Raw genomic sequence first — 25,071 nt, 5'->3', positions numbered from 1 at the left:
GGCTGAACAAAGTTGCTTTGTTCGGGCTAGACAATAGGAATGATCATTTCTGGCTATGGGCAGTGTTCCTTTGAGGGAGCTCATAATGCAATTAGGCAGCTTCAGTATTTTGGATACCAATAAGGGATTTATTACTAGAATTGGTCTGATAATTGCTGAGCTGGGTGTGTGCAAGCATGGGTTCACTGACATCTCAAGCAGAAATCCCCCATCATGCAATGCTTCCCTGCTTTTCTGGTCCCAGGGTTCAGTCTTGTTCTTGCCTTGGAATCGCTGTTCTCCATTCTGTATGCTAATGGAGATGCCTCCCTGTCCCATCTTCAATGCAGTGAGGCTAGGGGAGTTGCCTTAATCCTGTCACCCTTGTACGGAGAGGTTTAGATGCGTCTCCCACTGCCTTTTTATTGCTTTGTGTAAGTCTTTCTTCTGATCGGTTTTGGTTCAAGTAGAGCTTGGGGGCGGGGGGTATCCTTTGTGAGACAGACAGGCTGGATACTCTGCCCTGGTTCCCCAAGGACATAGAACTGACAGGTAACAGAAGAGACCTCCATCCACTCTGTGGTTGGGTTCTTGCAGAGCTGCCAAGAATGGTAAATTCATGTAAATCACTTCTGACTATTCAGGTATCTGTATGTGTATCCAGACTCCCTTCCCCCACTGGGCTGAAGTAATCACCACTGGTTCCAGTTTGAAAAAGGGGTAGGGGGCAGAAGGGTAAGGACAGGAGAACTTCTCAGATTTAAAATTATACTAATGCCAGTGTGACCAGAGTCCCAGGGGGGCCACGCTGAGATTGCTCAATTAGAACAAAATGTAAAGAATGGGGCAGACAATCCCCAAAGTTGGTGTTCATTTACCAAGCCAGCAATGAAACAGCTTCTGCAGTACCTTGCTGGTTACCCAGAAGCCAAAAACACAGTTCCCTTAAAACAACCCAGCCTTGGGCTTCCACCCAGACAACCAAGTCAAATATGATGAGGATTACTGAAAATCTTGTTCATCATCATATATAAAGTTCTACCAGTTCCAAAGGATTGGACACATTACCCACCAAGTTAACAAATATTTCATATCTTACCCAAATACACATTTACAATCGATTCTTATTAGCTAAACTAAGATTTATTTTAAAAAGAGAGTGTATTGATTAAAAGATCATTATACAAACAGATGCGTAGAGTTCTTAGGTCAGTTTCATAGTAGTGATGGTGAGCTTTAGTATTGCAAATAGTTCTTTCAGAATTAGTTCCATAGGTCATAGTCCAATGTCCAATATCAGGGTGATCCAGACTGGAGCTGGGGATCTTCAGCCTTGCAATTCAAACTTCCCCTGATGAAGCTTAAACAGATCTGAGATAACAAGATCAGGGCCCAAGAGTTCTTTATATAGTTCACTGGCAGGCTACGATAGCTTCTCGACAGCAGGTATTTCTTGGGGGAAGAATAGTGGCTTTGAAGTAGAATTACCTATTTCCTATGTATTCATAGGTAACTAGTTGCATTCATCTGCATAAGGTCATTATCCATTAAACAGTTGTGGTTTACTACAAACTTAAAAGAGAAATATAGACAATAAAATTATTGCACCCAAGTTTCATCTAAAAGTTATTGTATCTATTGATACAGAGATCAAAAGGGAATAACAACAGACAGGAACTGTCTGTTTATGTGGCTAACATCTAACAAGCTATATTAACTATATGTGCTTACTTATTACTTCTAATCCTCTAACAAGACGGGTTTGCATTTCAAAGCTCTAGTCTGTCTAACATGAAATGGCCCTAATTACCATTTACATACTTTTCTAACAAATCTCTAAAGGCTGAATTTGGGTCATTTAGCCTGCTTTAGTTGCTTAATCCTTTCTGGCTTAATGTCACAGCCAGGTATTGGGTGGATTGTCCCCTCCCTTGATGGCTCTGGCTGACTGATTTCCAATACCCAGATTGTACATCAATGATTTTGCCTCCAATGGGAAACCAATACAAGACTCTATTTGTTAAAACCTTTTCTGATTCTATCATAGTATATTATTGATCAATACATCCTTGTGTAAAGTAGAAAGGAACAAAGTTGAGTCTCAAATCCCGTTTACACTCAAAAATTCAGGGGAAAAAACTGCACAAGTCTCTGTGATAATAGAAAGGGTCACTCGGTTACTAATCATAAAAAGCTTATAAGGTTTTAAATTACATAAGTACTGTACAGAATATCCCGATGTATCTTTTAAAAAGACAGCAATCTTTCAATATGGGTTATCGCTTTGAAATTTTCAGGATGTGTCCTCTCTTATGTCTTATGTTTATTTAACTTTTTCCATTAGGTAGCTAGCAGCACCAATATGTGCAGCAGGGTTTAAATCAGAAAAAAATCATATATTCAGCCACTCGGTGATGGTGATCTAATTTAAATAGTGGTTTCCAAAATTATCTGCTTGTTTCTGCTGTCTAAAATGAAAACTATTTTCTATTAGGCCAAATCCAGATGCTCTCACCCAGATTTTACTAAGGTCACTGATTTCAGTTGACCTTATACAGTAAGAACATAAATTTTAAAAATATTTATATAGCATTATATATTTGCATGGCACTCTACTCCTGAGATGCTAAACTGAAATCTCATCTGACTGTGAAGATGAAAATAACAGATTCTATCTCACTTTTGAAAGTTCACATGATAATTCTGTTTGTGCCTGGTGAGAAGAGTTTGACTTTTTCTTTCAAATGTGGAACTCACTACAACTTTACATGGCAATCTTCTCCTTGCAGCAAAATTACTATAAAGCACTATGGGGAAATGAACTTTCAGAAGTCACAATGTGGCTGTCCAGTTACAAATGGTGCTGTGTGTAAACAGCACACTGCTTGATGTTCTGCAGTCTGCACTGACTATTAGTTTCTAAGCTCTTGCACTAACAGATCCCTTGTTGAAAAGGAGGGAATAGTGGCAGACCATTCTCGGTGAGAGGTCCTCAGCTCTAGAACTTGCTTGTTGCTTTGGTCCATAGAAGTTAAAGTTTTTTGTTCTTCCGGCTTTGCATGCTACAAGGGGCACCTGTTTTCTAACTTTTTGTTAGGGAGTAGGTTCAGGCAGGATGTATTGGGTATAGCAGTTGGCTATTTTGGAACATGATCTAGCTTTGATGGTTTGGACTGGGCTCTTCATTTGGACTTCTGGATTTTTTTGCATTTGTTTTTTGTAATGACTAGAGGCCCCAAAATTCTGATTTGATTACTATTTAAGAACTGCCTGGACATCAAAGCTTTTAAGAAAAGGCAGGGCTGAGGGCTACAAGAATAATAATAAAAAAAGTCTAACAGCAATACTTCAAACTTTCCAAATAGTCTGCAGCCTTTCACCAGAGTGTGCTGCTGTTGCAGCTGAAGAGATTTCCCTTTCTTCCATGTTTGTGAATTAATGAATTAAAATATAGATATCAATACAAGGTACAATTTTGTCTGGGACATAGTGAGAAAAATAGGGAACTAGAATAACTATTGTGATTAAATGTGTAAAAGGGAAGTGATATGGCTTTGGGCAAACTATTGTCAACTTTAATGACAGGGTTTAACTTGGGCAATCCTGTTAAGGAAAGAAGTGGTTCACATTAATTTATTTCCGTTTAGTGATGGAAGTGAAGAACTAAGGCTAATATTTGGAATCAAGCACGCTTATGCTATCAAGTTAGTGAAATTCACCTGTGCTGAAAGACAGTAACTAAAAGGGACTGAAAGCAAATAGCATGTGTGACATTGCACTCCATATGATTTATGAAAATATGCTTATGAATGTGAATATGATGTAACTGAAATATGCTTTACGTAAAAGTCTCTTGTAAGGTATCATTACAAAGCTTATAATCTACTGTATGTGTTCATCCTATTTGTTTGCATGCATTATTTCTATGTTTGGAGTTAGGAGAATAAGATATAAACTTGTATCACTGATGTAAACATATTAAGTGGAAGCCATTAAAGGTGCTCCAGAAACAATCCATTGTAAATGGCCTTAGCTACTTGAAAGTCTTCCTGTGCACGTGTGGGCCAGCCCATGGAGACTAGGGATATTACAGTGACATGTGACCATGTCATCTGATAATGAAATCTATCTTAAATCTGGTACTGTTCCATTTAGAAGGAGGGGTGGGGACGCAGAGAGACAAAAGATTCCCGCCTTGTGCCAAAGCTATAAAATGGGGTAGAGCAGGACAAAAGGGGCTCCCAGTCATGAGAACAACCCTGCTTACCAACTGAGATGTCTGCTGGAACGAAGAAGGACTGTACCAGGGGAAAGGATTGGGCCCAGACTAAGGAGTCAAATCTGTGAAAGAAGCTTATTGGAACATCTCTGAGGGTGAGATATTACCTCTAATCAGTCTCTTGAAGTATTAGGCTTAGACTTGCGTGGGTTTGCTTTATTTTGCTTGGTGACTTACTTTCTTCTGTCTGTTATTACTTGAAACCACTTAAATCCTACTTTTTATACTTAATAAAATCACATTTGTTTATTAATAAACCCAGAGTAAGTGATTAATACTTGGGGGAGCAAACAACTGTGTATATCTCTCTATCATTGTTATAGAGGATGAACAATTTATGAATTTACCCTGTGTAACCTTTATATAGAGTAAAACGAATTTATTAGGGGGCATAGTGCAGACTCCAAGTTTGTGTTGCAGCAGGCTAGTGGGTTTGGTTCAACAAGGCAGGGTTCTGGAGTCCCAAGCTGGCAGGGAAAATGGGCTCAGAGGTAATTTCAGCACATCAGGTGATAGTCCCAAGGGAATTTCTGTGACCAAACCCGTCACAGTATGCAATAAGGATACTTGATCACAGAGTACGATAATCAGAAATGTAATTCATCAACAAGGTAGCTCAGGCATACATACCAAAGGTTCACCAAGGTTCATTTCAAGGAGAATGGAAATGAAAGACTTATGCAGCTCTTCTGGCCTGCTTGAGAACAATTCTTGACTTTGTGCTGTACAATGAACTGTTAAAACAAGTTGTAGAGACTTGTATAAACTACATGAACTTTAAACTGGTGATTTCAGCAGCTGTCAGTGGCAATAGAGAAACTGCAATTTGAGCAAGCATAGTGTGAAAAGTTGGCCAAGGGGTGCACTGTAGAGAGGTCCCCAAAAAGTGACTTGCAGAGGTAAGTTGCTTTTGGAGCAACCCAGCCAGTGTTCAATATATGTCTCAAGATGGTTGTATGAACCGCTATGGCCTAAATGGCCTTGCACAAGCTGATATGCACCAAGAGACTGGAAAATTTCAGCCACAATTGCAAGAACTCAAAAGGCGTGCCTTGTTCCTTGGTGAGAGGACAACTCTCATTTTGGCTGGACACTCTGAATTTTTGGCATCAATATGGGTCACCATCTGACTGGACATGCTGGTATGGACCAAGAAAATAATCCAAGTTGGACTACCCAGCAGAAATGTTTTTTTTCTTCAGCATATCACTTCCCCAAACCATAGATTCCTGGAATGAAGATGACTGAGGTACTGGGCCAGCCACCTGGAAGTCATCCTGATGATATCAAGTAAACAACTCCGGTAGGCACATTTAATTGTCTCTCTATTTTCCAGCAATTTGGTTTGCCCACTAGCTCACAGAGAAAAGACTATAGTTGTGTCCATCCTTTGATCCACCTGCGTTTGCTGTGTCAGCTCCTGCTGTGAACAGTAATTGAATGAGGGCTGAGTACAGATCTGGTGAAAAGTAGCACACACACTTTCTCTTGTGTAAAGACTCAAGTCAGTCCATTGACCCTTACTACTTAGGTACCCAGTTTGAGGAAATGAAGTGTAAGTCTTTGTATGTGTGCTTTAAAGATTGTCAGAGTTATAATGCGTGGTGTCTGGTAACAGGTTCCCATTATAGTGGTTGTAATGTGGCTTTGAAACTGAACAATTTACTGTTGTTTACTAAGGCTGTAGAACACTGCATGTGTCTCCCTAGTTAAGGGTTTCATAAAGCTTTTCAATATACAGACCTATAACAAGACCAAGTGTGCAAGCCTCTTAACCTGCACCTAGTCTATGTAGTTTGTCACAAAAATGGTAAGAGTTTGATTAAAATTCTTAACTATCTAACAAACCATGGGGCTAATATAATTTGTGGGGAAATAGGCTAAAAGGGTCAGCTATTATATCTTCATTCAGAAGGAGACCTTGATGAACTGGCATGTACATAATTCACCAAATTGTCTTCTGCTTTAGCTTTGGATTGCTCTCCCTCTGTGGTATCAACACAGGAGTTGATAACCACTTGGCACTAGTGAGGCACTATTCTGAAGGACTCTTAGTCAAAAGTATAAACAAGGTCACCTTCCCAAGACAGTTATTGAACATGAGTGTTATTTTCTATTGTGGTTGTGTTGTTTGATTCTAAAAACATGGATGGCTAGCATATTGACCAATTTTCTAGTTTATCAAAATCTTAGTCCAATATTATTTTTGCTGTCTTGCATCAGATACTATTATTTGCTGTCTATAAGAATAGTTAATAAAAAACTATAAAGTTAAACTCTCAAGGCTTTTATCTTTAGCAATCAAAATTAAGAGAACCCTTAAAAGGCAGTATAGGTAATCAGTTAAGCAGTTTGCTTAGCTAAGGTTTGTTTTATACTCCATCTTTCTTACATTTTTGTGTATTTTAAGATTTTTTCTAAAAGTACCAGGAACCACAGGAATAAGTGACTTAATGAAAATAGCACACATTCATTAAGACATGGATTTAGTAAAGCACTTCAGCACATAACCCCAGCCCTGTTCAGCAAAGTACTCAGGCATGTGATTAAATTGAAGCACATACTTAAGTCCTCTTGAAGTCACACAATCATAGAAGATTAGGATTGGAAGAGACCTTAGGAGGTCATCTAGTCCAACCCCCTACTCAAAGGAGGACCAACCCCAACTAAATCATCCCAGCCAGGGCTTTGTCAAGCCAGGCCTTAAAAACCTCTAAGGATGGATATTCCACCACTTCCCTAGGTAACCCATTCTAGTGCTTCACCACCCTCCTAGTGAAATAGTTTTTCTTAATATCCAATCTAGACCTCCCCCACTGTAACTTGAGACCATTTCTCCTTTTTCTGTCATCTGTCACCACTGAAAATAGCTTAGCTCCATTTGTCTTTGGAACCTCCCTTCAGATAGTTGAAGGCCTCTTCTGCTGACTAAATAAAACCAGTTACCCCACCCTCTCCTCATAAGTTGTGTGCCCAGCCCCCTATGTTCGTTGCCCTCCGCTGGATTCTCTCCAATTTGTGCACATCCTTTCTGTAGTGGGGGGTCCCAAAATGGGATTCAGTACTTCAGATGTAGCCTCACCAGTGCCGAATAGAGGGGAATAATCACTCCCCTCAATCTGCTGACAATGCTCCTACAAATGCAGCCCAATATGCCATTAGCTTTCTTGTCAGCTAGGGCATACTGCTGACTTATATCCAGCTTCTCGTCCACTATAATCCCCAGGTCCTTTTCTGCAGAACTGCTGCTTAGCCAGTAGGTCCCCAACCTGTAGCAGTGCATGGGATTCTTCCGTCCTAAGTGCAGGACTCTGCACTTGTCCTTATTGAAGCTCATCAGATTTCTTTTAGCCCAATTTTAAAATTTGTCTAGGACACTCTGGACCCTATCCTTACCCTCCAGCATATCTACCTCTCCCATCAGCTTAGAGTCATCCGCAAACTTGCTGAGGGTCCAATCCATCCCATCATCCAGATTTTTAATGAAGATATTGAACAAAACCGGCCCCAGAACAGACCCTTGGGGCACTCCACTTGATATCGGCTACCAACTAGACCTCAAGCTGTTGATCACTACCTACTGAGCCAGCTTTCTATCTACTTTATAGCCCATTCATCCAATCCATACTTTTTTAACTTGTTGGAAGGAATACTGTGGGAGACCATATCAAAAGCTTTGCTAAAGTTAAGATTATTACGGCCACCACTTTTCCCCATATCCACAGATCCAGTTATCTCATCACAGAAGGCAATCAGGTTAGTCAGGCATGACTTGCCCTTAGTGAATGGAACATATGCATGTGGTGAAGTGCTTCAGTGAATCAAGGCCTGGGTTTGGTGTGCAGTGTACTGGATATACAGTGTGAGTGAATATTGTAGCAGTGGATTGAAGATAAGAAAACAATGAGCTTTGTATATAGTCTCCATGGAGATTGAGTGGGTTATATCCCTTATCCACTTAGCTTCCACTAGTCCATGTGCTAGAATGCCAAGTTTGCAGTTGATGAACCTTGGTTATTTTCAGTAGCAAAGCCAATTTTTTTCTGTTGTGTCTATGGAAACATAAATAACAGCAAATTTAAAATACAGAACTTGTCAGTGTTTTTTAATCAACAGGACTTTTATCCAGTGCACATTAAAGTTGCACAGAACTGCTGCTTTTTTAAATGTACGGTTTGATTTGCTCTTGTTCTAATTGACATATCTGGCAACTGTGCCATTGTGGCTGATACAAAGCCATTTTTACAGTGCTGTGCATTTGTACTTACTGCAGAGAATAATGTTCTTTTCCTTGTCTCGTATAATCCTCTGTCATTCTGTCTACCGTGCAAGAAAGCCTTCCCTCTCTCTGCTGTATCTGACATCATCATATGCAGGAGATGCTTTGGTTTAGGCACTTCTGGCTACCAGCATCACAAACTGAGTGTAAGAGCTAAAATCCCTGGAGTACATGCCCATTCCAAGGAGACATCGGAACTATTCCATTGGGACTGAAGAAGCCCTATTGTATACGTGTCATTCTGACAAAAGCAGTGACTTCTGGAGAATTTCTGTAGCCTCACACCTTCTCTTTTACAATCAGCTTATCTGAGAGTTTTAGTGGCTTTTAGAAAGTGTCTATTATTCTAAGTTCCATGTACATTTATATACTTACAATAGCATTCTACTAATTTACATAGAGGTGCCATATTCAAAACAAACAAACAAACAAAACACCTTACACTATTTTAGGAAATATAAATCCCCCTGTGTGATAGGGAATAAGAAAATGCTATTTGCAGATTGTTTAGACCTGAGTAGTGAATTGAGAAGTCTGATCTAAAAAGTAATAATTAAACAACATTTGAGTTTTATATCTGGGCTGTGTCCTAGAAACATGTCAAGACTGCAATCCTGCACCACTTTCTGTTCCAGGCAGTGATAGTTTATTAATGACTCTTCTTGACCAGTAGCTATCATTTTTGCTGCAGATGACCAACTAATTTATGGAATAAAATGACACTGATATAGATGGTGATCCAAACTTTGTGGTATGAAACTCTTGTACTTTTTATCACCATCTGTATGACAGGTTTTTTCCCCCAAGAAAGCTTATGAAAAGTGAAAGTATTGTAGATACTTGTGTGGATATGTAGTTGTACTGAAAGTGTTAATGTGTCTGTCTTCAAAGTTGTGTTTGGGAATAGAAATATGACACCGACTTATGTGACCAATAACATGTGACATTATGAATAGTGAATATTTGAAGTTGTAGTCATGGCAAATATTTTGTAAGCAATTCATTCCCTGAAATACGTTCACTTAAACTAAATAACGTGAAATCAGAGTAGCAGGACAGCATTTAAAAGGAAAGCTGTGTTGTCTCAGAGCAGCTTGTATCAGAGAAAATTTAACTGAACCCTACCAAAGAGGAAAATAAAAGTATAAATTATGTGGGAAAGGGCTTTAGGTTTGAACCTACAGGAAATAAAATATCAAATTTCAAATCAATGTTTGTTTGTTTTCTTTAAAATATATATATATATATATATATACTGTTCCTATGCTGTCTTGAGTTCAGGTCTAGAATTGAGATAAAGACAGTATTAACTTCACATTTGAATTCCACTATCTAATTTAGAACCTATGTCTTAAAAAGTTTACACTTTTTGTAAGTGCACCATGTAATGTCATTGAAGCCCTCAAAAGTTCACTTTTCACAGTTTTCTCTGACTGTTGCATACTTCAAAGGCATGGAACTCAGAAGTATTTTTCCAAGTATCTTTGGTCCAGAGGATGAAATTCACACTTCCACAGCCCTACAACAAAGGGCTTGTAATAGGCATTCTGCGTCATGGAAGGTTTGTGCTAGCAATGAGCAAAGCTACTAAAAATATCCCCCCAAATATTTCAACATGGAGAGGAATTGGGGGAAGACCAAAGAGTGGGCCACTGCTGCTCTATACTATACGCTTATATCAAGTGTTGCCATTTTATCACAAATCTCTCAGTATCTGAGAATCTCAGCTTTCATGGTTCCTTAATAAATGAAGTTTCTAGCTCTGATGGTGACAGAGGAAATCTTGAAAATGTGAACCCAAAAGGCTTGAAAACTGGAAAACAAATAAAACCTGTCAAAACTTGACTTTGAAAATGTCGGGTTATGTGGTGGAGCGGCTATGAAAGATTGGGCTAGGGCAGGCCAGAGTGGCTGTGCTGAGAGGCAGCCAATCAGGGTGGGCCTGTTAGCCAATCAGGGTTGGGCAGGAGGTGGCCAATCAGGCCAGGCTCAGCCCTATATAAAGGCTGCCCATGAGAGGAGCAGGAGTCTCTCCCAGACCTCCAACAGGGAAGGTCTGTCTCCTGAGCTAGGAGAGTAGCACCTGGGATAGCACAGTGCTAGGCAGGTTTGGGGGAACTGAAGGGAACTCCAGCCTGCTACCTGCCAGGTTGCCGGCCCTGGGTCAAAGGGGAAGTGACCCAGGGAGAGCACACAGCAAGTGAGGAGAGAGGAGGAGGGCAGGGAGGCTGCTGCTAGAGGGTCCCTGGGTTGGGACCCAGAGTAGCAGGTGGGCCTGGGTCCCCCTCTTCCCCCTTATATTGCAACTGGCCATGGGAAGTGGCCATATTGGACTACACCATACCCCTGATAGAAGGGGTTAGACTTTGGGAGCAGCTGGCCACTGCGGCAGGTAAAAGACGGCTGGTAGGGCCCCCTCCACCTCCTCGAAGGGGGTGAGAACAGACTAGGGGGCACTGCCGGAGAGCAGTGTCCTGAAGGGGACACCACAAGCGGAAGGAAGCAACGCGGGTCCAGGCGCCAATGGAGGATGAGAGATGGACAGGATACCACCAGGAGAGGGTGCTCCCCATGGACTGAGCTAATTCCCAGAGCAACCAGCAGGAAGTACTACGGGGTGAGTCCTAACCCCGTCACAGGTTGACAATGTTGTTTTACGCTAATTAGGATGCCCAGCTAAACAGATGTCTTTGTGTAGTGTTCTAGTGCCCCAAAATCACCACAAAGTATATGGGGAACAGAAGTTGTTGCTGTTTCAAACTATACATTGGAACAGAGCTACGGAGGCAAAGGACTAGGGAGGATCCCATCCCTTCTATCTTTACAGAGCTCTCCTGCTCAAAGTACAATAGTTCACACTTCCTTGGTAGAAGAGTGATTAGTCACCCTTTATGACTGGTCTTTCAGGAAAGGTACAATGTCTTGTGAATGGTCTCTCTCTCTCCTAGTTGGAGGAAAACTTCAGAGGAAATAGTCTCCTTTAAAAAAGAAAACACCTGGCTTGAAAGAGAGAAAACAGCGGGATTATAAAGGACCTTAATTAGTGAAAAGGATGTGTGAGCAACAGCCTAGTTTAATTATACAAGCTGTTTTGTTCTGGGATTTCCTCAGTAGTACTATCCAAATTGTGAATGATTGATTTCAACCAAATAAAAACTGTTTGTTTGGGGTCTACTCAGGATATATGCTGAGAGATTTATACACATTGACCTCTACATAATGCCTTGTTGGACTGAAATATGACAGCATATAGTTATTTTTTATCATTCAGATCTAATATAAATCCACCGGTAGACTTTGACTAGTGCTCTGTATTAGAGCTGGGTACTATAATCAATCAATGAGCAGTTTTTGTTATGATTACTCGTCTCACAGCTATTTTGTGAATTTCATGAAGATTCACATAGAATCATAACTTCAGGGATTTTGTGTCCATATTAGCTTTAGGTATTTTGATAACTCTGTTTTAAAGAATAATTTTCGTTTTGAATAGAAATAATATGTTAACTGTGAATAACAAAACCTTAAAATGCATACTTAATTAAATGTCAGTAATCTCCAAACCTAAAAATCATTTATAGGCAAATTACAAATGAAGCCAGAGTAAATAATGAAAATACTTAGGGCATCTCACATTTTTACTTGCAACGTTAAGTATTTGGTGCCAATGCAAAGAGATTGAGCTGGCAACATTAACTGTTTTCACCATACGAAATATATTTTTCCCTTAAAGGTTCAAGAATTTCCCCTCAAAAAAATGGTTACAGCCTGTAAGTATCAGGAATGAGTGAGAAGTGAGAGATTTAGAGAAAGCTATGTGGCTCAAAAAGAGTAATTAATATGGGTTTTCTCACCCTTTGGGCCTGATTCAAAGCCAACAAGCCCACTGAAGTTAATGGAAAGAGTCCAGGTAAGTCTGTGTTGTGCATGCTCACACAACCAAAGAAACACCACCACAACACTAGCAGCAGCAAGTCTCAGAACCAGGGTTAACTGACTTGGAGACACACTATGGAGTTAAAAATAACAGTGTAGATGTTGCTGCACGCATGGGAGCCTGGGCTCTAAAACCTGGTGAGGGAAGGGTCTCAGAGAGAATGAGTGCTGTGCGGATATCAAAAGGTCTGAGATGGACGTATAAGAAACTGGTGGTGTACAATTTAATATAGAAAGCCCTGATCCTGCAAAAAACTACGCTTCTGTTCATTAGGACTACTAGGGTAAAATTGAGGCACAGAAAGGGAGACCTAGGCCTGCCCACTTTGGCCAGCTCTGATTAAAGACCCAGCAGCTGCCCTCTGCACTCCTAATCTTGCCTGACACAGAAGTGCAGGACAGCTGCACAGGAGGTAACAGGCTGGAGAACAGCTGCCTGAGTTGTGCAGCTGTGGGCTGGGAGGGGAGGCCTTAGCACTTCTCCGAGTCCGCTGTCCTGGGCAGCCCAGATTCTGGCGCTTTCCATAGGAGGAAGAAGTGCTGGGGGCTCACTAGGTTGCATAGTACCTCCCACTGTGCTTTTCGCACTGCACCTTCCATGACATTTGGAGCCCTGTCTTCGCACATTCCAGCATTATCTTCCCTGGATGCAGCCCTGCAAACCTGCCTGTGACAGGCTCTGCCCTCTGCAAGCCATGTGCCCAGCTAAGCTGTGCCTACAGGTAACTCTGTGCCCTACTGTCTTTACCCTAGGACAAGTGCCCAACTGCAGATGGCTCCTCTCCATGGGCCCCCTGCCTTCGAAAAATGTTGGTTGAACCCTTCTGTAAAATTAAACACATGCATAAGTGTTTACAAGATTAGGCCTAAAATTTAGAATCACTGGCATTGAATTTAAGGAATAACTTAAAGAAAAGTTTAGTGATATTACTGTGTGAAGAAATTCCTAGTGCAGTTTATTTGGAGGCTATCTTCACATTGTTAGCAAATCTATCTATCACTCGTATGAAAGCAGGGTCCTCTCTGTAGAATTATGGATACAAATACTAGAATTCTGTGGAACCAAAGGGAACTTTTCATGCATTTTGCCAACAGATCTTTGGTTTTAAATAAAGGTGTACAATCCTTTACTTTTCTCCTGATATAATAAGTATAAATTAAGTTTCCAGAAATATAAAACTTTCTTTTGAGTTGACAATACAAATGTGAAAGAAGCATTTGAAATAAATCAAGTTATATTCTTCTCAATGACAGGAGAGAAAAATCAGAATTTTTCATACTTTTCTGACAAGGACACCTTATCATACTTTGTGAATGTCTTGTAATGCCAAAGACAAAATATCCTTACCCCTTTAAAAAAAGGAATATAGAAAGATATGCCACACTACTCAAAGTATGAGGCAGTGCGGTATCAGGCCCACAAGGTTCAGAGGAGTGGTGAGCTAGACCTAAGATCATTTGTCTTTTTAAAGTCATAGATTGCTTTTTTCTTTTCTTGCTGCCTTGTCTACATTGTAGAGGAGTTTGTACTAGTCAAAGTTGTACTGCACAACTGTACAAGTGAGGGCAGCTGTTTGCCTCATGCACATACTAAATAATGCAATGTAATGCAAGATAGTTATAACATCCCTTGTAGGAAATATTTCTTTCCCAGCGGTTGGTAGACATAATTATAGGGAACTTGCAGCCATTTAGTGAGGTATTCAACAGCCTGCCCTCTCGCCACCCCAGACTAAGAGTTACAGAAGTTGACAAATTATCTTGTATGCCTTTTGTAATTAAAGGTTACATTAAGGGGATACGAGTAATGACAACAGTTCCCCGGCCTCTACTAAAAACAAACTCCTTTTTCCTATACCTAATTTAGAGTGGCACTTAGGCCGAGCAGATAGCAAGTGTCAAAAATCGGGACAGGAGGTGGGGGGTAATAGGTGCCTATGTGAGAAAAATACCCCAAAATCAGGACATCGGGTCACCCTAGTGGCACTTCCTTACAGCTCCCTCTCTTCCTTGGTTGGTTCATTGAGGGGTTTCCCTCTTATTTCAATCTACTCTAGCTGCTACTTCTTATTACATAATGATTGCCTTCAACCTTATATTTTTGTAATGATATTTATAACTAAAGAAGTTGACACCAGAGCTGAGCAAAGAAAGGTAGTTTCACGGAAGAATTCAGATTTTTTTCAAAATTTTATTTCTCTGTATTTCAGAACAAAAATGAAACATTTCACAATTCTCCTTGAAGGGAAATGGAACCCTGGGTTTGGCATAGTCTGAACGATGGACTGCCCCAAAGCCAAGGGCCTGAGGAGCCCTGGGAACCTGGGTTCTTGAGGACCCATAAGCCTGGGAGGTTGGGTGCCAGAGCACTTTCCAGGGCTGGCAGACTGCCAAGGAGTCGTGAACCTGGAAGTCTTGGGAACCCAGGCTGCCAAGGAGCCACAAACTTGGGTGCCAGGACTTCCATGGCTTTCAGCTCCCTGGCAGCAGAGCAAAGCAGGTGATCTGGAAGGAAACCAGCCAACATTCTAATGCAAAGTCATTGGAATTGAACAGCCTCCATTAAACATTTCTAATCAGATGAAATGGCAAATTCTGACAACAAATATTCTGTCTGAATTTTTCCCACCAACTCGAAATGACACCATCATTTAAGTGTAAGCAATATCAAGGACATTAACGATGTTGAAACAAATATGAAAAGCTTTTGAAATGTTTACGTTTTAATCTAAATTTGAAAACAAGACATAAAAACACACTTTAAAGTTAAGGCCCAGAAGTGGATCTTAATCTAAACTACCCCAGAACTTTGGGAAAATTCAGATTAGTTCTGATTTGGTTTTCAGTCCATTATATGCACTAGATCTGAATCATGATGTTTATATCAGCATACATATCTAGATCATAAATTTCCTTTAGAAGTGTGCAGGTGTGCGTTCTGGTTTGAGTCAATCTCTGCTATATTCTTATCATCATCCTTGTTGTCCTTGCCTTCTCCTTTTCCCATCCATCAGGGTTAGTGGCTCTTGTTTTTCAGCTCCAAACAATTTTAAGTGCATCTTCAAGCTGACACAATACTACTTCGTGTCGTCTCAAACCATCCTTTCCTAGGTCTTCCTTGTGGTCTTTGCCCTGTGACTGCTAGTCCTTGTGCTCCCTGAACTGCATATTCCATATCTCATTGTCTCATGACCCTTCCATCTGAGTGGATACTCTCTCTGCTTTTCTGTGATCGGTGCTATCTGTATCAGGGCTCATAACATTTCATTGCACAGCCTATCAGCTCTCATCTTACTCAGCATCTACCTAAGCCTTCTCATTTCAGCAGTATGAAGTAGTTCTTCTCTCTTTGTTCTGACCCAGAGATCTTTGGCCTAATCATGATCCTATACACTTTGTTCTTTAGGATACTTGGGAATTCTCTATGATAAGAATATTCCATCAACTCCCTCCATTTACACCAACCACTCTTCATTTGGCTCCTAACATTCACATCCATGTTCCCCTTATGGTTAAACACTGAAACAAGGTGTCAAAGTTCAGGGAAGCTGTATCTGTATTTCCCCTTAGTGGTCAGGGAAGGCACATACTGTCAGGCTTCTAGCCCCCTAGACTTTGCCTTCACAAGTGGAGAGCCACCTGTTTCTCCCTCCTAATCAGGTATTTCCATGCTCAACAGTTTCCTGACTTCCCAGCAGGCCTGCTTTGCTTCTTCCCTCAGAGAGAGTAAACAGTGTCATTGCCCCAGTTATCAGTTACCACAGTGTTCTTCCTAAACAAGCATATTTTATTCTTAAGATAAAAGCACTACAGAGAAAACATTTAAAAACAATAAAAGAACCTGCACAGCTGCTAATAAGCTCACTAGAGATCACCCTCAACTCTATAAGGGCTCTGACAGGAGTCAGTTGTTTCAAGCCTTCCCTAAGGATTGGGGCTTTCCATAGGTCCTATCCATTTTCTTGATCCAAACAAAGGCCCAGAGTCAGTTTAAACTCAACCTATGTATTCAAAAATTCTTTGTCTGTTGGTTCCGAGAGAATCCAGTCTGAACCTTTGAAGAGACAATGAATAGGTAATGAGCCAGACAATGGCAAATATTTTGTAAGCATTCATACAATGGGGTCCTCTCCCCAGTATGAAGCTTCAAAAGGCTGATAACTAGATCAAGTATATTAGCAAATCCCCTCCTCTAGGAGAAGTTACCTACAATTTCACCGTAACTTACAAACAATTACATTTTTAATACGACCCAAAGGAATTAAACTTAATTCAATACATTTGTCCTGGAAATTGTCATCTGTCAAATGAACTATTTAAAGTGTTGCATAGTCTTTATACCATCCAGTTTTACTTGCTTCTCATAGTCCCTCCCAATGAAGCATTGCATATATTGTCTTTTTGGCTAATTCATAAGCCACTTTCTTCTAATGCAGCTCTGTATAGTTCTAGGTCCCTTTCCAGTTTATATTTATCTTCCTGCATGTCATCAGCAAAAAGCAGCTCCATGGAGCCTCTCTTCTAATATGCTGTGTCCCGGTGCTCATTTACAATCACATACAGGAATCACATATATGGGCTTCAGGCTGATCCTTCATGTAGACCTATCCTTTCTGGGAATGACTCACTGTAGTTGCAGCTGCTTCTCGCTAGGGTTGTGCTACCCTTGTACATGTTCATGATAGACTATGTGTCTCTGGCAGAGCACATGACCTCATGCTTTACTATAACAGTTCTCTAGGAATCTTGTCTAAGTCTTCTTTAAATCCACCAAAACTAAGTGCAATTCACTGTGTTTCTACTGGTACTTCTCTAGCAATATTTGGGGAGCAGACACTGTATCCATTGTTGACCAGATGGGCTGTCACTTACTCGATGCTTCAATTCTATCCAAAGTCTTTTCTTGATAATTCTTTCCAGGCAGCTAAGATAATTCTTAGCTTGATGGGTCATTAGTGACTACATTCTTGTACATCTCCTTTACGCTTGAAGATGGGGACCAATGTGCTCTTCCTCCACTCATCCAGCATTTTTCCAGTAACGTCAGGATCCTGAGCAAAGGTAGGCAGGACTATTATCAGGAGCTTAGGAGCTAGGAACTGAAGCCAAGTGTCAGAGAAAGTGTCTGAGTCAAGATGAGGGTCAGAACCAGAGACAGAGTTAAGAAGCAGGCTAAGGGTCAGTATCAGATACTGAGAATTCAGAACAGAGAAGCAAGGCAGTTGTGGCTACTAGCTAGAGATCCGTGTTGTTCCCTGGACAGTTTCTGGTACGCTGCAAGGTCTTATAGAGGATCAGTGATTCAATCAGGGATCACTAAGGCAACTGTCAATCAGATTGCACAAGAGGTTAGCTTCCTGTGGTGTGTAACCTCTGTGGATTGTGGGTCATGGAGTGGCCAGGTTACAGCTGCCAGTAGGTTGAAATGTTGGTTGCCTGGCATCTCTGAGAGCCCATGTTCAAGTTGTGCCGATCCTTACAAATATGGAGAGTTTGTCATTACCACCATTCCTTCATGACCTAATACTTTATAAGCTTCAACTGGCACACTGTCCAATCCCACTTCTTTCCTCCATCATGTGAGGTGGTTGCTTGCACATATTTCCTTCAACAGTTTCTTCACCTCCTCTTCATTGACTTGTTTCTCATAAAAGCTCTGCTACCTCCTAATGGTTTTGCTGTCTTCCACCAATACTCTTCCATTTTCATCTTTAGAGATCCCAAGTCCTCTATGCTTCTGTGCCTAGTCTTGGTTACTTTATATGTTATCCCTCTCCCCTTCATTGGTAGTCCAGCATGTAAGGTTTTAAATGCCTGATCTTTAGTTTTCACAACAGCATTTTGCTGTTTTCCTTACCAGTTTATATTCCTCAAACTTTCCACCGATCTTACTTTTTGCCATCACTTAAACCTTTCCTCTCTTTTCATTGCCTCATGCACCACATCTCCTTCTCATTAAATTTCTATCTTTTCATTTGGCCACAGGCAGCTTGATCACTTTCTGTAATACATTTTGGATATCTTCCCCCAAAACTCATTGATATCTTGAAGTAATTGTCTTGGTCATTGTGCAGCTTCCATAGGATGTCATCCTTAAATTTCAGACTAACTTCTCTACCCATGCTTCTCTGCCATTTTATCCTTTGTTCAACAACTTTTCTTTTGTCCTCCACTAGATTTTTCATTCTTACATCCATTACAAGCAATCTATGTTGGGCTGCAATCTGCTCTGCTGAGGTTACTTTGCAGACTCTCCTGTTTGTTTAAATCTCTTCCTATTCTTAGGAAATAATTGATCTGAGACTTGTTGCTACTGCTCTTTATATAATTAAATATACTCTTCCCTCTATACAAAGTACAGATTGGCAACAATGAGACCATGGGCTCTGGCTAATGCTAAGATATCCTTATCAGCTCCATTTCTGGTTCCAAAGCTTTGTCCTCTATCACAATCATCGTAAACCTTATCATAGACACGTATTTTCCCACATGTCTATGAGATCTGCTCCAGTAATCAAGTGCTCAGCTTCAGCACTTCACTAATCACTTGCCCAATGCTATCTGGAATTCTTCATTCTCCTCTATTTTACAACCAGCCTGTGGTGTTTACCTACATACATTAAATATTTGTTCTCTGTTCAGTGCTATTCTTTCACCAGCCAGTCTCACTTCATTTGGAAGCCACTACCTTGTTCTTTAATATTCTGCTATGATTATTCCTGTTCCATTTGTTGTTGTCTGCTGTACCAAATTTGAACTTTCTCTATGATGTCAAATAATAGAGACTGGTAACTATTTCATTTTGTTACAGGGAAAGGTGAGCATGGAAAGCCATATCCTCTAACGGAGGATGACCGAGATGATTCTGCTTATAGGGAGAATGGCTTCAACATACTTGTTAGTAACAACATAGCCCTGGAACGATCACTGCCAGACATTAGACATCCAAAGTAAGTACACTATATTTGATCAAAGATTTCACTCTATGTATTCACTTGTGTCTTTCTGGTTAAGTATTTCCCAGCCTAACAGGAAATGTGACTTTATAGCTACGGTGCTGTGTGATTTAAGTATTTTGTCTAGGTTGGCGAAAAGTAGATATAAAACTATTTGCTGCCGTTAAATGGGCAAGCAGTGCAATAGTTTGACAGCCTTATGTTGAGAGGTTTTCGGTTTGTAGTTTTTATGAGGTTTTTGTTTGAATCTGATTTGATCTCACAATAAATACTGTAAGCTGGACCTGGGTGAATCCCGCAAACAATTTTAGTGAATATTAACTTGTATTTTTAAGCAAGCTTTCACTGTGTTTGCGCCCATATCCCATTTCCCTGAATATTCTACTTGTTTCATGGCAGAAATGGCTACAGAAACTATAAATTTTAAGTGAGGAGTGAATATTCTGAATATTCAGCAACTTATGCAGTTGATTATGTTCACTAGGAATCTGATTCTAATAGTTCTATTCTGTAAGTTTTAAAGCAAATAATGCAGAATATTCAGAGAGAGAAATTTGAACTCAAACACACATAATTGTGCTAGAAACCTGATTCTAATTGTTCCAGTCATCTAGCCAGGGAACAGAAATATACTCATATAACCAATCCAAATTAATCAAGACAATTCAAATTTCAAATGCTGACTCTTCACAACACATGGTTTACAATCTACATTACAAGGAATATTTGAAGAAAATAGTGAAACATTTAGAAAAATTAATAAACTTAAAATCAAAATCTTCTGATAATTTCTGATCAGAAAGAGGCAAGAATTTTTTTCAATTGATCTAAAAAGCTTGCTCTAAAATAAATTTGCATATCTTTGAAATGATAATGCATCTGTACATTATTTTTCTAAATGATTCTCCAGGATTTCATTTTTGCTCAGAATGCCCTTTTATTTACAGAATGATTTCAACCTGAGTTATCAGGCAGTATTTTATTAGACAGAGATAAATGTCACACTAACATAGAGCCTCCTGCTGCTATTGTTAAATGAGAGTTTGAAGAATCTCAGCAAATCTTTAGTGGGGAAGGGTGACAAGTCCCACCTACAGAAGTAATGATAGACTGCGGTAGCAAAAAGTTGATGCAACCAGCAACAGTTTAGGATACTATGTAAGAGGAAAAGTTCAGAACAAGAATGGATGACTGACTAAATAACTTTTAACCTGTAGTGGTCTCTCACTCTCAGTGAGGAGGAAGGTCACTCCATCTCCCTTCATCAGGCAACAGTATTCTGACTTGGGCCTCACTGGTCAGGGCCGAGCCAAAAGCAAACTATAGCTTGCAGTCTACTGACTGGGGCAAGCAGTTAAATCTGGGGGTCTGGCCTGATCCTCAGGCAGAGCAACAAGCAGTTTGCCTCCTGACTAGGGCTGACATTAATCAAGAGTCTGGGCTCTGGTCCTCTGGGTTTAGCCTTAGCCAGGAGAGACTAGGCTTATATTTACAGTACAGACCTTACAGCAGCACAGCTATTCCCACTGGAGAGAACTCTCCCACCGGCGTAATTAAACCACCCCCAACAAATGGCGGCAGTTATGTTGGTAGGAGATGCTCTCCTGCCGACATAGTGCTGTCCACACCAGCGCTTTTGTCAATCAACTTACGTCAGTCAGGAGTGTGTGTGGTTTTTTTTTCATACCCCTGACCGACAAAACGCAGACAGCAATCTACAATCTAAGGCTCTGGCCCTCTGGATGAGGCAAAGAAATAAACAGTCTTTAGACTCGAGCCTCCTGGCTTAGGAAGACAGTAGTCAACAGTCTGGAGCCCACAACCAACAATCTGGGTACAGGCTTTCAGATCAAGGGTGACTGTGCTGTCAATCCTCAAGTGTGGAGTAGCAGCAAAGGGGATAGGGAGACCTGGGCCCAGCTTACTCCACTAGATCCCAACCCAGGGCCCTATTACTTGTGGGTTGTCCTACCACTGCGTCAGCGGGGAAACTGAAATCTGCAGCCTGGTTTCTCAGCAGCACAACCAGACCAAAGTCTTGTTATCCTGGTCTACTTTCTGCCTCACTTAGTTGGTGTTGCTCCATCGAGCTGGGGCTCTGTCTCATCACCTCACCATTGGGCAGTGGCAATTTCAGCCACTCTTTGGGGTCCTCTGTCTCTTCACTCAGTAGGGCACTGGTCTGCTTCACTGCTGGACCAGGGTCCCACAGAAGGCTCAGCTCTCTAGAAGAGACATCCATCTTCTTCTGTGGTGCAGCCACCACTGAGCTGCAAGACACACTTTATACTTGCTGACCTGCTCTGGTACTTCTGGTGAGGGTTTGGCTCCACCCATTAGCGGGAGGGTAGTCATCCCTCGCTCTCAAGTTCAGAGGGAGACCACTCTGCCTCACTACAACCCATAAAAGGCCCTATTCCCACTTTTTCGAAGTCACTTACCTCTGGCAAATTATTGGCTCACTTTTGGCTGGGTGGAAAGAAAATATCGGAAAAGTAAATAAATGTTTCCTTTTCATTAGAAAGTTTACCATTTACTATTAGTTCTGTGTAAGATGTGAGAAATAGTGTCCTATCTCTAATAAAATCTTTAAAACTGACCCACTCCTATACTTTCATGTATCACCTCTGACAGCTGCCAGTACATCATGTATTATTTGTCTGATTGGCTTTGCATGTTTCTGAAAGATCATAAGCAACTTGTACCAGGGAACCTATCTTATTTAATTGCAAGGAACCTGTCATAAACAGATTGTTAAGGGTTAATGTCTCTTTTACCTATAAAGGGTTAACTAGCAGTAAACCTGGAACACCTGACCAGAGGACCAATCAAGAGACAAGATACTTTCAAATCTCGGTGGAGGGAAGCCTTTGTTTATGCTTCTTGGGTTTTTTTTTCTGTGTGTTCTCTCTGGGTTCTGAGAGGGGCCAGACATGTAAGCAGATTCCTCCAATCTTTCTGAAAAAATCTCTTCTGTTCAAATTAGTAAGTACCAGTTAGAAAGGCGGTTTAGTCTTTTTTGTTTGTTTTCTTTATTTGCAAATGTGTATTTTGCTGGAAGGATTGTATTTGTGCTGGGGGGAGGACTCTCCCTAGTGTCTATAAACTGAAAGACCCTGTAACATTTTCTAACTTGATTTTACAGAGACAATTTTTACTTTTTCTTTCTTTTATTAAAAGCTTTTCTTTTTAAAAGACCTGATTAATTTTTCCCCTTGTTAAGGCTCACGGGAGTTGAGTCTAAACTCACTAGGGATTGGTTGGGGGAAAGGAGGAGGGGGAAGGCGAATTTCCCTTTGTTTTAGATTCACGGAGCTTGAATCGGTCTCTCTCTCCAGGATAGCCCAGGGAGGGAAAGCCTGGGAGAGGACACAGTGGGGGAAGGGTTTATTTTCCCTTGTGTTAAAATTCAAGGAATTTGGATCTTGTTTCACCAGTAAGTTGGTGAAGCCTCTCCAGACGACCCAGGGAGGGAAAGTCTAAGAGGGGGCAGTGAGGGGGGATAGTCAGTTCCTCCTTGTTTTAAGATCCAGGGGGTCTGGGTCTTGGGGTCCCCTGGGAAGGTTTTGGGGGGACCAGAGTGTACCAAGCACTGCAAGTCCTGGTTGGTGGCAGCCCTATCAGATCTAAGCTAGTAATTAAGCTTAGAGGAATTCATGCTGGTACCCCATCTTTTGGACGCTAAGGTTCAGAGTGGGGGTTCATACCATGACAGAACCAAACACATCAGTAGTGATAAATAATAATTAGATCTAGTAGAAACTTTCAAATGCTGATTTGTTTGACAAAAAGCGCACATTTTTCAACCAGCTCTCTTAATAGTGATAAGTATAGTGAATGTGGGGGCAAACCAAAAAACCTATTTAAAAACTAAAATGTGTGTGATATTTTTTCCCACATCGTCTTCCACTCACAATTGCTAAAAATTTCCCCTTCATCCCTGTTTGATGGCAGCCTCAAACTCCCCCTCTTGTTTTAGCTTTCTACTTCAGCTACCTCTTCAACATGGAATCATTTCTGGTTTTCACGCTAGGAAATCTTTACCTCAATCTACTACTTTCCTTTCCCCCTACTCTTCTTTAGTAACTCTTACACCCACTGCAGGACAGACCAGCTCTGTCCTTACTTCACCACCTCATGATGCATCAAACCCAAGGAAAATGGTCAGTCTTGAAGGTGTATAAACTCCTCAGGACTGATGTGTATCATATGAGGTAATCATCTGTTTTGAAATTTTCAGAGAACTGAACTGAATTAATAACGCTGGATGGAAAATGGTGGGGGTGGGAGGTGAGGGGGAAATCACAAAAACTGAGAATTTCTTTATAGCAACCTTGAAATTCAAAAACAAGGACAGAGACTATATAAGTGCCAACACGATCAGGTAAATAAAGAATTTCAAAATGTACGGAGAAGGAATTAACCCAAAGAGAATTCCCAAAAGAATGTATTTTATTGTTTTTCTATATAAATACCATATTGTATGTATTTATTTTAAAAAGCAAGCAGTGTCCTTGTAGGACTGTATATTAATTTCTATATCCCAATGTTGATTTGCATAGGATTAATGCAAAGAATGAACCCTTTTTTCCCTAAACTGTATGTTTTAAATATTTTGTTTATGCCTTGTGGTTGGCCATATTATCCCCAGGTTTCCTGATATTATCTTCAGCAATTCCCACTGGCTAAGAATGTTTCCAGTAAGATGGAATTTTAATACATAATTGCACATAATCAAAGTCCCATTAAACTGCATTGTTGGCATGATAAATATGCTCATAAAGGAACCTCCTGTCTCCAACAGAATATCGTAATTTGTGTTGGTGTTCAAAAGAGTGTGAATGGAAACAATGCAGAAAATCATTAGAGACAAAAGGAAGTTAAAGTGTCCATTTCTCCTGTTTTTGCCAGTATATCTGCTAGTAATTTTGTTTTTCACCCACTGCTAGTCACATGGGGCATGACATTTCTCAGAATCTCCCCAGAAGCAAGGCATTGTCAGCAGTGACTTATTAGGAACCAGTCAGCACTATAGTGACTGATTTTTCTTTTTCTTAATAAGTGACTTTCACCCCAACTGCCTCATTTGGAAAACCACAGTCCTCAGGCACCCAAATTATTCTCCTGTTCTGATTCAATCATATTATTGTGCTATTCAGTGTAGCCCTGTATGATTGATTAGGCTTGGTAATATCTGTATGAATTGATTTGCAAAAGCAAACAAGGCTTAACTCTGACAGCCTTACTCATGTTATATAGTACCTTATTACACAAGTAATCCATTAGAAAACTGACTGCTCCAAATAGCTTAGTCTAAAGGAGAGAAATGATTTCCTGTGAAACTACTTGTGCAGTAAGATACATGTGAATTGGAGTGGCAGAATCAGACACTCAGGCTCTAATGTCCACTGCTCAGGCCTTGATCCAAAGCTCACTGTAGTAAATGGGAAGATTTCCATTGACTTCAATGGTTCTTGAATCAGTCCGTGTGTGAGTTGTCTTCCCTTGTACTTTTAGATAATAAACAGGGAAGGAACTTGATAACTGGTAACAACATGTTGTTGTACAGCACAGTATATGTTTATAGCACTATACTCGTGATGATACATGATTATTAAAACAGAAGTCTTTTAACATGGAAT

The 25,071-nt window shown here is 40.6% G+C and overlaps 1 protein-coding gene across 3 annotated transcripts in view; it reads left to right on the top strand.

Annotated features, from left to right (window-relative positions):
* The window catches only part of GALNTL6 (polypeptide N-acetylgalactosaminyltransferase like 6), a 964,319-nt gene that overhangs the window by 430,815 nt on the left and 508,433 nt on the right, over positions 1 to 25,071 (top strand). For all 3 annotated transcript variants that reach the window (XM_030564387.1, XM_030564388.1, XM_030564389.1), the window contains exon 4: positions 19,285 to 19,423. In XM_030564387.1, the coding sequence (XP_030420247.1) occupies positions 19,285 to 19,423 (139 nt within the window). The remainder of the gene's footprint in view (positions 1 to 19,284; positions 19,424 to 25,071) is intronic.

This window comes from Gopherus evgoodei, chromosome 5 (assembly GCF_007399415.2).
Source record: "Gopherus evgoodei ecotype Sinaloan lineage chromosome 5, rGopEvg1_v1.p, whole genome shotgun sequence".
In the NCBI taxonomy this organism is placed as follows: domain Eukaryota; kingdom Metazoa; phylum Chordata; order Testudines; family Testudinidae; genus Gopherus; species Gopherus evgoodei.
Note: the sequence above shows the minus strand (reverse complement) of the source record. Positions and strands in the feature narration are given on the sequence as shown.